This window comes from Labrus bergylta, chromosome 1 (genome assembly GCF_963930695.1).
Source record: "Labrus bergylta chromosome 1, fLabBer1.1, whole genome shotgun sequence".
NCBI classification, from domain to species: domain Eukaryota; kingdom Metazoa; phylum Chordata; class Actinopteri; order Labriformes; family Labridae; genus Labrus; species Labrus bergylta.
Window position 1 is genome coordinate 7,775,404 of NC_089195.1, and position 12,270 is coordinate 7,787,673.

The 12,270-nt window shown below is 38.6% G+C and overlaps 1 protein-coding gene across 1 annotated transcript; it reads left to right on the forward strand.

Annotated features, from left to right (window-relative positions):
• The first annotated feature begins 442 nt into the window (after positions 1-442).
• Positions 443-8,291, forward strand: LOC109999208 (GTPase IMAP family member 8-like). Its single transcript, XM_065960888.1, has 5 exons — positions 443-527; positions 636-1,420; positions 5,449-5,523; positions 6,350-6,353; positions 7,051-8,291. Exons 1-5 carry the CDS (start codon positions 506-508, stop codon positions 7,830-7,832), a joined length of 1,668 nt encoding a protein of 555 aa, XP_065816960.1. The 5' UTR covers positions 443-505; the 3' UTR covers positions 7,833-8,291.
• Positions 8,292-12,270: the final 3,979 nt, after the last annotated feature.

Sequence of the window (12,270 nt, forward strand, 5' to 3'; positions counted from 1 at the left end):
GGAAATATAAGACATCAGGAGTCATTTTTCTATCTAGGATGAGTTTGCCCTCTAATGAAGGTGAGTGTCTTTCCTTGAGTGCATGCTTCTTTAAAGTACTCCCTCTGTGACCTCATCTGACCTATAACCAGTACCGACTGGTGCATTGTTCTCCAGGCTGGGAACAATTTCTCACAAATGGAGCGGGCAATAAAAGAACGTTTTACCTTGACATCATTAAAGGGGTCATATCAATGGGAGAGTAAGTCACTGATATATAATTTACTATATCAGTGGCTTTTGTCTCCAAAACGGCAATGAGGTATGATGAGGAGTTTAGTATTTGATTCCAACAAGTTAAGTTTCAGTTTCCTGGAAAACTTTGAGAGACAGAGAGAGAGAGAGAGAGAGAGAAAAGGGGAAGGCAGAGAGAGGGAGGAGAGTAATGAGACAATAAAGAGAAGGTTTAGACACACACTGACAGATTTTGAGGATCAAGGTCAGGTAGTTCTCTTTATACAACAGAATGGCTTCAAGCTCGGCTAAAGGTGAGTGTCTTTATTTATATGCAGGTTTATGTGATAACTTTCATGCCTCTTCTGTGAAATGGATTACATCTCTATTATTCATATAGTTTCACTGCTGTTTCTTCTCAGTATGCGGCCCTCCAGATATTCAAGAAGACCTCAGGATTGTTCTGCTGGGGAAGACTGGCTCAGGAAAGAGTTCAACTGGGAACACCATCCTGGGAAGGGAGGTCTTTAACACAGACGTATCACCATCTTCTGTGACAAAGACTTGTAGAGAGGAAATCTTCCACTACAAAGACAGAAGAGTGAGGCTCATTGACACGCCTGGGATCTTTGACACGTCGATAGCAGAAGTCGAGTTGAAAGAAGAAATCGAGAAATGTATCCTCCTCTCTGTCCCAGGACCCCATGTGTTCCTGCTTGTGATCAGACTGGATGTTCGGTTTACACAAGAAGAGAAGAACGTGGTTAAATGGATCGAGGACAACTTTGGTGCAGAAGCCTCTAAGTACACACTTGTACTTTTCACCAGGGGAGACGAGCTCGGAAAGAAGTCCATTGAGACTTTTTTGGAAGACAGCTCTGATCTCAGGGAGCTCATCAGAACGTGTAACGCCAGGTACATTGTGTTTGACAACAAGAGCATGAACAATCGCACTCAGGTGAATGATCTGTTTGAGAAGATAGACGAGATAGTGCAGTTAAATGGTGGGCATTACACCAGCAGCATTTATGAAGAGGCCCAGAGAAAGATCAAGTCAGCTGAGAGGTGGAACACCTATGTAAAGTATGCGCACACGTTAGGTTCAGGCTTGATAGGAGCTGCTGCTGGAGCTGCTCTACCTGCAGCTGGAGCTTTATTCGCTGCAGAGGAAGTTGTTGCTCCGTCCATTATGTCAACTTTAATGGCTGCTTTAGGGATTCTTTAAAATATTGTTTAGGTTTCCAAGACTTTAAAGATAGTTAAGTCAAGCTATAACTTTCGGGAAATTTGGGAAGTCTTACTTTTATTTCCTTCCCCTTATTTCATTTATGTGCTTTGTGTATGAGTCCCAGCCTGGGCCCCTCTTGAAAACTGTTTGGCCAGCCCAGGTGCATCCCCAAAATCTGAATCTATGATTGGTTATTTTTCTAATCAGAGGTGGAACTTAAAGGAAGAATTTGCGATTTTTTGATCCATCAGATGTCGCCCTTGAGCACCAGCATGAAACCATAACAACTTGCACTGCATTGTTGTGTTAGCATGCTAATGCTCGCGTTCTTTATGCTGGTATCTTCACACTGCATGTAAATTTACCCAAAATGAGCGTGATCTAGAAATGCTTACGTGACATCCAAATAAGCAGTGAGTACAGTATGTTCTTCTTCTTTTCACTAGTCCCTCAATTAAACAACTTTTATACATGAGGGGAGGAGCCTGCCTGCCGTCCCAACGATGTTAACAAAGTGAAGCTACGGCTCAGAAAACTCGGAAAGCATCACAGACAGTCGGAGTCGGGTGTCAAACTCATTGTAGTCATGACTCACAGAGATCTTTTCAGAGGATATATTTGATTTCTGCTACATTTAAGTCTGAAAAATCACATATCTTCCTTGAAGTACAAGGTTAGAAGGTTAATTAATGGTAATACTTTCAGTTGTAAATAAATACTTTGCTTTTTCCATTAAAATTTCCAAGGATAAACTTGTGCACACAGTCTAACTTGAAATGGACTTCATTGCCAATAAATGTATTTCTGCAAGTTAGACAGCAGACAGGAGTTAGCATGGAATTTTCAAAATCCTGACTTTGCACATATTGTTCATCTTTGTTTTTGAGTCCCTAAAGAATCAAGCTCAGAAGATATCTTGAAAATGTTTATGTCAGCCTGCCCTGAACTTTTCTACACTTTTTAATCACACATGTCTCTCTCAGCAGGAACTTTTCTCTGTATAAGGTTAAACGTTTTAGGAACATCATGGTTGTATATAGTCATAATGTTCAGCTGTCTTACTGTGTTCAATGTGTGTGTACTTGTGTAACTGGTTGTAACTGTAAAAATGACTTAATGATGGCTTAAGAATGGGAACAAGCTGTTTATAGCTTGTGACCACACATGTTTCAGCATACTTGGTAACTAAAGAGACAATCAAAGAGAAAGCTGCAGAAAAGAGAAAACAGAAGTACAGCCTCATCAAGAAAACATCTCATAGAGTGTAAATACTGGCTGTACTGGAACACAATCCATCTTAACATTATTAAATACAAGAATATCTGCAAGTGAAATACTTCTCATAAAGTCTCCTCCTATCTCTGACTCATACTCTCATACCCAGCTGTTTTATAACACGTTGTTATACTTGTCAACTTGAGTTGACACTTTGAGTACAAGGTGTGAATTTCATTAAATGTTTTACTAATGGAAATGAAAACACACAATATGACTTATACAAATCAGGTATTTGCACTTTGTGTGTTTTATGTATTGTATGTGTTTTATTAAGTGACTCTCCCTGCAACCACATTTATCTACGGGTACAAATAAAGTAAACTGGAAAAAAAAAACGCAACCCACCACTGAGAATATTTGTGCGCAACTTCAGAGAAAAACAAGTCCAAAGTCACTTATGATAAGGGGACTTTGCAACACTGACCACAAGGTCTGCCAGTGAAGTACTTCTAATAAACTACCCTCCTATCTCTGACTCATACTCTCATACCCAGCTGTTTTGTAACACGTTGTTTGTCATCAGGCCGACAGACTTGTGGATATATTTATTCAAAGTGCAGTCAACTTGAACATTGAAGTGCTTTAATAGTGTTCACTGTCGCTTCATTTCAAATTGAGTTGACACTTAGAGAATAAGGTGTGAATTTCATTAAAGGTGTTTAAATTCTTTACTCATGGAAATGAAAATACACAATATGACTTGTAAAAGATTGAAAGTTTGAAACTGTCAATTTAATATTCTGTTTCCTTTTTTAACACTAGTGTGCATCATTTAATTTAAAGATAAAGGAAAAACTTGTGGTGCAAAGTGATTGAGGGCGTTTCCGGCAAGATTTTGTTTGTACAATCTGGGCGCTAAATGAGGCATAATTGGACCATTGAATAAGTGGCTTGATTATACATAGGTATGTTTTGGGAGGAAAATGACTCAAACCAGTCAGAGTGGGCACGAGTTAATTAGCTATTTAATCAACGTGAGTGCTGGGTGTAAAATTGAAAACTGTGTCAGGTGGGAAAATAGAAGGGAATCTCTGCAAATCATTTGCTGATTAATGACAACTTTTGCTCCGGTTTTCCAGATCGTTGTGTTTATGACAAACATCACCAGCCAGAAAAGTTTTCTTTTGTTGTCAGTGAACAGTTCAGAGAAAACATCCGTACATCACAGAATTATTATTGTTGACAACATTAAAACCTACATCAGTCATTTAAATCTGACCTGTTGTGTGCGGTAGAAGTGGATCAAGAGATGTTGTAATGTTTTCATCCTCGGTACATTAAATCATGGGACAATTTTTAGTTATGATGAAACATTTCCACTGAACTACAGCTCTCACAGGAAGTCTGTAAACAGAGATTAACCATGCAGCGTCACGGAGGAGCTCAGAAAGTAATTTATCCCTTATATTTTCATTTATTTATATTCAACTGGAAATACATGTCTATTCAATTTATCCTTCATTAACCTTATCATTTAAATGTTTATACGTATATTTATTTAGTAGGCTAACTATAGTCCATTTATGTCTAATTATTCATATTTTGTTTTAAAATCACCAAATGTTAACTTATAATAAGAGGTATGTGTTCTAGCTCTTGCTTTTAACTTATTCCATTGTGTTTGGTCTCCACCCGTCCATGCTGCACTCCTGCTCAAAGCATTGGACACATTTTCAATGAAGAGAATTTTCAACTATAAATTAAGTTCACGTGCTCCCAAACCTCCGTTTTGTTTTCATTTTATAGAACAGACATCTTTTTGTAACTTCCTGATTTGTTCCCCAAATAAGCTTTGCTCACAATTAATTTAACGAAATGACAGCTGGAGGAAACACAGCTGAGAGAAACAAAAATTTAGACACCATGTAGGTTTTAACTATGTTTACACAGCCTTTATAACTGGTATCTTTATTTTCCCATTTCTCAACCTCATCCTTAATCTCAGTCTCTTTCTAGACCAGTTAAAAAAAATGACTGTCCTTACCATAAATCCATATCTCAAGTACTTTACTTTCATCTCTTAGCTGGACACTAATATCTGTTTTATTCTCTTCTGGACCGATCCACACAGCTTCAGTTTTTTCCAGATTTAATTTAGCACCTGAAGCAGCAGATTAGAGGTCAGAGCATCCAGCTCTTTTTGGTTTCTGATAATAACAGTAACATCATCTGTGTAAGCCAGAGCAGCCAACCTTAGCGAGTTTCTGATGGGAGCACCTTTAATACAAATATCATTACTTATTCTTTTCACTAAAGTGCAGATAGACTATAAGTTAGCAACTATTAGTTATCATAGTGAAGCATTGGGCTGCTAAAGAACCAGATCTTTCTATCAGGAGTTAATAAGGACCACAAACACTGAAATTCAAGAGGTGGCCAGAAATGAAGCAGCTATTTGAATAGGTATTGTGACCTGTGACCTCATAAACTAACATAACATAGGGCCAAGGAGAACAGTTAAAGCTCTGTGATGGCTGATCAAAACTCTTCAAACATTATTGTTATTCATCTGAAGAACATTATGTTATAGTGGAAAGGTTTGTGTCGAACAGACAGCAATGTGTTGCAGTATCTGATGCTAAGTGTAGCTTCTGTTAGCAACATAGAAAAATACTGAGTTAAAGATTGTTATGTCAACCAGTAACTTTTAAGGAAATTTGTGAAGTCGTACGTTTATTTCCTTCCCCTTATTTCATTTATGCGCCTTGTGCTTTGTGGAAAACACCAAGACCCCAAACCCCCAACCCAGCATGGCCAACACCAAGCCCAGCAGCTGGAGACCCGTGGACGCCATGATGTCTGAAGTAAAAAGTGCTCTCAGCTTCAGAAAAGTGTCTCTTTAAAGAGTCTTTTTATCAAAGAGGTCAATAACTGAGTATTCAGTCAAGCCTCTAAACAATTTCTCTGTACACAAGTGAAACAAACCCTCTGTCACATTAAAGACAAAACCCACCAAAAGAAGACCAAATGGACTCTCAGATTGTAACTGGTGAAATCAATGTATTGACTTTACTGGCTATAGTGTCTGCTTGAGTTGTATGAATTTGACAGCATGCACATGGGTAAATTGATGTTGCTTTGTAGATCCAGCAGGGGGCATTAGACTACCACCTCCTCAGAACTGGCCTCAACATCCTTCTTGCTTCAGGCGCCCATGTGCAGAGTGCTCATGATATATTATAAATTACAGGAGGAGGCGTGTGGGTGATGAACTGAATATCAGATGTCAGACAGTACTGAGGCGGGCAGCGTTTGCTAAAATACACTTGGCATTGAGCTTGTTTCTGTAATGCTGACTGAAGGGCCACACTTGTTGACATCTTTGTTTACCATCCTTTCTACCAATGGGGCACACCCTGCCCTGCAGCTTGTCACCAATGACGTGAAATCATTTCATTTCTTATTGAGGTACTATTTTCCTTGTTGATAACTTCCTCTGCAAGTTTAAATATGATTCCATATTCTGTTGAAAGAGATTCCTATTGGTTTTAAATGTGTAACAATTACCCCATGTGAATACTCTGTAAGTACATTATTGTTTGTTGTGTTTTTATATCATTATTCTCAATGATTTCATTGATTTTTACTGACTTATTTGTTGCATTTTCTCATGTATACTCTGTGTAACAGGGAAGTAACCAGGTAGATGTTTATTGTGTGATGCACAATGTAACCTTGAGCCTTAACTATGAGGGAAATATAAGACATCAGGAGTCATTTTTCTATCTAGGATGAGTTTGCCCTCTAATGAAGGTGAGTGTCTTTCCTTGAGTGCATGCTTCTTTAAAGTACTCCCTCTGTGACCTCATCTGACCTATAACCAGTACCGACTGGTGCATTGTTCTCCAGGCTGGGAACAATTTCTCACAAATGGAGCGGGCAATAAAAGAATGTTTTACCTTGACATCACTAAAGGGGTCATATCAATGGGAGAGTAAGTCACTGATATATAATTTACTATATCAGTGGCTTTTCTCTACAAAACGACCATGACGTATGATGAGGAGTTTAGTATTTGTTTCCAACAAGTTAAGTTTCAGTTTCCTGGAAAACACTGAGACAGAGAGAGAGAGAGACAGAGAGAGAAAAAAGGGGAAGGCAGAGAGAGGGAGGAGAGTAATGAGACAATAAAGAGAAGGTTTAGACACACACTGATAGATTTTGAGGATCAAGGTCAGGTAGTTCTCTCTCTACAACAGAATGGCTTCAAGCTCGGCTAAAGGTGAGTGTCTTTATTTATATGCAGGTGTATGTGATAACTTTTCATGCCTCTTCTGTGAAATGGATTACATCTCTATTATTCATATAGTTTCACTGCTGTTTCTTCTCAGTATGCGGCCCTCCAGATATTCAAGAAGACCTCAGGATTGTTCTGCTGGGGAAGACTGGCTCAGGAAAGAGTTCAACTGGGAACACCATCCTGGGAAATGAGGTCTTTAACACAGACGTATCACCATCTTCTGTGACAAAGACTTGTAAAAAAGTATTCTTCTACTACAAAGACAGAAGAGCGAGCGTCATTGACACGCCTGGGATCTTTGACACGTCGATAGCAGAAGTCGAGTTGAAAGAAGAAATCGAGAAATGTATCCTCCTCTCTGTCCCAGGACCCCATGTGTTCCTGCTTGTGATCAGACTGGATGTTCGGTTTACACAAGAAGAGAAGAACACCGTTAAATGGATCAAGGACAACTTTGGTGCAGAAGCCTCTAAGTACACACTTGTACTTTTCACCAGGGAAGACCAGCTCGGGCAGAAGTCCATTGAGACTTTTTTGGAGGAAAGCTCTGATCTCAGGGAGCTCATCAGAATGTGTAACGCCAGGTACATTGTGTTTGACAACAAGAGCATGAACAATCGCACTCAGGTGAATGATCTGTTTGAGAAGATAGACGAGATAGTGCAGTTAAATGGTGGGCATTACACCAGCAGCATTTATGAAGAGGCCCAGAAAAAGATCAAGTCAGATGAGTGGTGGAACACCTGTGTACAGTATGGGCCCCTGATAGGTGCAGGCTTGATTGGAGCTGCAGTAGTCATTGCTCTCCCACCTGGGCCAACTTTAGTGGCTGCTGCGTCAGGGATTATTAAAAATGTGTTTCCAAGAGTTTAAAGATAGTTTAGTCATGCTATAACTTTCAGGAAATGTGTGAGGTAGTACTTTTATTTCCTTCCCCTTATTTCATGTATGCGCTTTGTGTATGAGTCCCAGCATGTCTGCTTTGAACAATGAATTAACCTACTTTGAGAAACACTTTCATCCTGAATATCATTTTATTCTTTATTCATTATTATGAGTTTTATTTCTGATTATGATCTTATTCATTCTGTTTATTTGTAAAAATGAAATAACCTGTACTAGAGTCTGCATTACAAGACTTCATTAGGAGTAACAAAAGTATAAGGATGCTGAAAGTTTGTCTTTTTTTAAAGGTCAGAAAACTCTTTTTGATCATATAAGTATCACATGCTGTACATACATTGATTAACAGTTTAGTCATGTAAACTCGTTTGTTTCTTTACTTATTAAGAAAATAAAGTTGTTCCCAATAAAAAAGTTTAGTTTCGCGTGTTCTCGTGTCATGTTTCTGCAGGAAAAGTAAAATATGAATCTAGCTTTAGGCAGCTTGTTAGCTTGTTGGAGCTTAGAATAAAGAGAGAGATAATGAAGTCACTTCCATCCAGTCTAAGAAGACTGTTGAGCTGATATCAAGTCAGGGGCGTGGCCAGGGGGGGTCATGGGTCCCTCTTGAAATCTTATTTGTCGGCCCAGGTGCCAACCAAAAATCCAAATCTATGATTGGCTATTTGTCTAATGAAAGGGCGGGACTTAAGTACAAATCAACTATTCTGGCGGTTTTCAGCAGAGTAATTAATGTGAGTACTTTCAGTTGTAACTAAATACTTTGCTCTTTTCGTTAACATTTCCGAACATAAACTTGTGCACAATGTCTAACTTGGACTTCATTGCAAATAAATGTATTTCTGCAGGCTAGCATACACGAGGTAGCATGCAAATTTCTAACCTTAACCCCGGAAGCATTTAAGTGGCGGCCATGATAAGAGCCGTTCGAATTCTCTAAAAGTTAAGGAAAGGTGGGTCAATGCTTCCTTTATAACCTCCTTTAGCATAGGATACACTGGACCATCCTTTACCAAAGGAGATGAGATATGATGCCCCACAATTCCTTGCAGCCGCAACATTTAAAGCTAGTCGCGCATCCGAACGTTCACGAACATTAACGATGATCGTAAAGTGACACAGATCATGAAAGAGATAAAAAGATAAGAGACATTTTTATCCAGATGATGTTTTATTCAACATATTTCATTCTCTTAAAAATGCTTTGTGCAGTTGTACATTTGTATGCTTAAAACATTGTGTAGGTTATATCTTACATAAATGTAACAATTAATTTCATACAGTCACATTTATGTTGATGTTGATTTCTGATTGGACAGGAAGCTGATAGTTTCACTTTTGTTACTTGTAGCCTGGTAGTCTATATTTCTTTTATTTCAATCCCAACTTTGTGGTAATTAGTATTATTTCACCGGTAAGAAGGCACAGAAAAAGTTTTTTAGATGCGTTTTTTGTAGTCCATTTTCGGAACATTGTAGTTTCAACACGGCAGACCCACGTCATTAACCTCCGCTGGCCCGTCGCATTTAATGACGTCTCCTAGTGGAAATGTGGCCGGATTGTCAGAGCAACGACATCGCCTTTCCCTAAGTCCTTTATGATTTCTCCTAACATCTTTCCTTGACCTCATGACGTTTTCCCCGGGGTTAAGGTAAAGTGGATAGTGAAAGGAGATAGGAGGGACAATTCAAACGCACCCTAAGACTTAAACCAACACTTTGCTAATTCATCTTTTTTTTTTAGTTCCTGAAGAGTCAAGCTAAGAAGATGTATATGTTACAGATTGTGTTTCTTACGTATCATTAGAAGGGATATAAAAGGTAAAAAAAGAATTCATTAGCATGGGTGTGCCCACAAACAACATGCCACCCCTGAATCAGTCAGTGCCCGTGGTGGGCCAAGTTTAAAAAGTCTGGACATGCCCCTGTTTCAAATATGCACTCCAGGAGATTTTAGGTCAGCCTGCCATCCAACTTTTCAATAGTTTTTAATCACATATGTGTGGTACATTCAATTCAGTTTATTCAGGAAGGGGACAGGGGACACTTTCACATGTGTATGACCACTTACCTCCTCTGTAAACATTATGCCGGTAAATATCCAGTGTTTCGCGGCTGATGATGATGCGAGGGAGAGTGAGCAACAGGTTACTGGTGCAGTTCACCTAACGGCCTGCTGTGTCACTACAAACGCAGTATTTTTGAAAGTTACATATAGCCCCTTTAAAGAGGCTTTTTAAAATACAAATAAACAAGGAGATAAAGGAAAAAGAACGACAAGCAGAAGAGAACTTAGCACAAAACAAGACACAGCACAGCTCAGAACAAAACAAAACAAAACTGTTCTGAATAAAGCAGAACAGTTTACAAGGTAAAAGAACAGGACAGATTACAAAGATTAGAAAACACACAGCTGTTGAGAACAATAAAAGCAGTAGTGAAATGAGAACACAAAAACATAAATACATATATGTTGAGATTGCAAACTAAGAGTACATCCATTATAAATAATTTTAGTGCTGACATGTATATGTATTGACCATCCATCGTTTTAGCTGCTCAGAAAACGATTTGTGTGTATTAAGTTGTCTGATATGTTCTGGGATTGAATTCCACTGTCTTGATCTTCTGATGGACCAGGCTGACTGACTAAAGGAACTTTTTCACAACGGAATGACACAATCTCCTCTTGTCGATCCTCTTGTGACACGATCAGTACCAGTTCTTCTGATGTAGGCAACAAGTGGCGGTGGAACTAGATTGTGAGTAACTTTAAAAACCAAGCACAGGTTAAAATATTTTATGAGGTCTTCCCAGCTTAAAAGCTGGAACTTTTTAAAAATTGAGCAGTGATGGAAAAGTTTTGGTTTCTTATCTAAAATTTGTATGGCTTGTTTGTATATCAATTTAAGTGGTTTCTGTGTGCTACGGTTGGCCTGCGACCTGCTTGTCAAACAATAATTATAATTAATAATAATAAGTGTAAATACTGGCTGTACTGGAACACAATCCATCATAACATCATTAAATATAAGAATGTCTGCCAGTGAAATACTTCTCATGAAGTCTCCTCCTATCTCTGACTCATACAAAGTGCAGTCACCTTGATTGAACCTTGAACATTGAAGTGCATTAAAAAATTGAGTTGACACTTTGAGAACAAGGTGTGAATTTCATTAAATGTTTTATTAGAGGTGTCTAAATTCTTCAATGTGTTCTTGTTCTCATGTTCTGTAGGTGAATAACAATAATGTTTATAGAGTTTTGATCAGCCATCACAGAGCATTATACAACTGTTCTCCTTGGCCCTATGTTATGCTAGTTTATGAGGTCACAGGTCACAATACCTATTCAAATTGCTCCTTCATTTCAGGCCACCTCTTGAATTTCTATAACCATTGGCAGCTGGTGCATTGTTCTCCAGGGTGGGAACAGTTTCTCACAAATGGAGCGGGATATATATCTTAGTTCCTAAGTTACTAACACATACTGGAAAATGCCAGGACTGGCCAGCATAATTGTCATCACAATAATATTAATTTAGGAAACAATCTATTTTACATAACATACTCAGTTAACAACACCATATGCACTCGTACTTAGAGGCACATATTTCCTAAACTCTGTTGAGACAAACTGTCAAAGCTGCGAACTTATGCGAGTCTGGTTTTAAACAACACCATACTGTATGCACTTCAACTTACAGGAATATTTTTTCTAAACTCTGTGGAGACGAACTTTAAAAACTGCCATGTAATGCTAGTCTGGTCTGCTACTCTGATCCATCTTCATAAACAGCCAATGCTCTGATCCAGTGATACTGCCTGTCTTAGTTAATGGTTTGTATCCCTCTGTCAGTAACACTAAATATCTGTGCATGCATGTCCGTTTTTTTATTATTTCTTCTTCTGCAAATCTGCCTCCTCTACGATGTTTTTTAACCATCTTGTTAGCCGCACACAGCCCATAAAGTGCTGCATTTACTATCATTAGTATGTGAGAAAAGGGTGAGGAAATTACATCTTTGCATGGAGCAAGACTTCATCAGCTGCTGCAACATGACTAGGCGTGGTGCAGGTGTATTAGCGGTTAGGTCTCGTTCCATGAACAGAGGCATGGGACGAGCGTCCTGGGTTTGAATCTATTCTATATGCATGTGGTGCACTCTGGAGGGACTAGTCAAGGAGTGTTAGCTGTCATTGTGCTCAACCAACAAACAAAGAGGTTTATTTAAAGAACCGTACAGGCCTACTGAAAAGTTACAAGACTTTAAGATATGATAGAGATATATCAAGATGAAACATACAAATAAATACACCTTGTGTAAATCATTAAAAGATAAAAAGGCATTAATTTTATAGATTCCACCATAATAATCACCTCTGTCCTCCTTTTTACCTCAAACTGAA

Coding starts and splice junctions, on each gene's coding strand:
- LOC109999208 (XM_065960888.1), top strand. CDS start 506: ATGGCTTCAAGCTCGGCTAAAG. Junction 528..635: donor GGCTTCAAGCTCGGCTAAAG/GTGAGTGTCTTT, acceptor GTTTCTTCTCAG/TATGCGGCCCTCCAGATATT. Junction 1,421..5,448: donor TTATGTCAACTTTAATGGCT/GCTTTAGGGATT, acceptor GAAAACACCAAG/ACCCCAAACCCCCAACCCAG.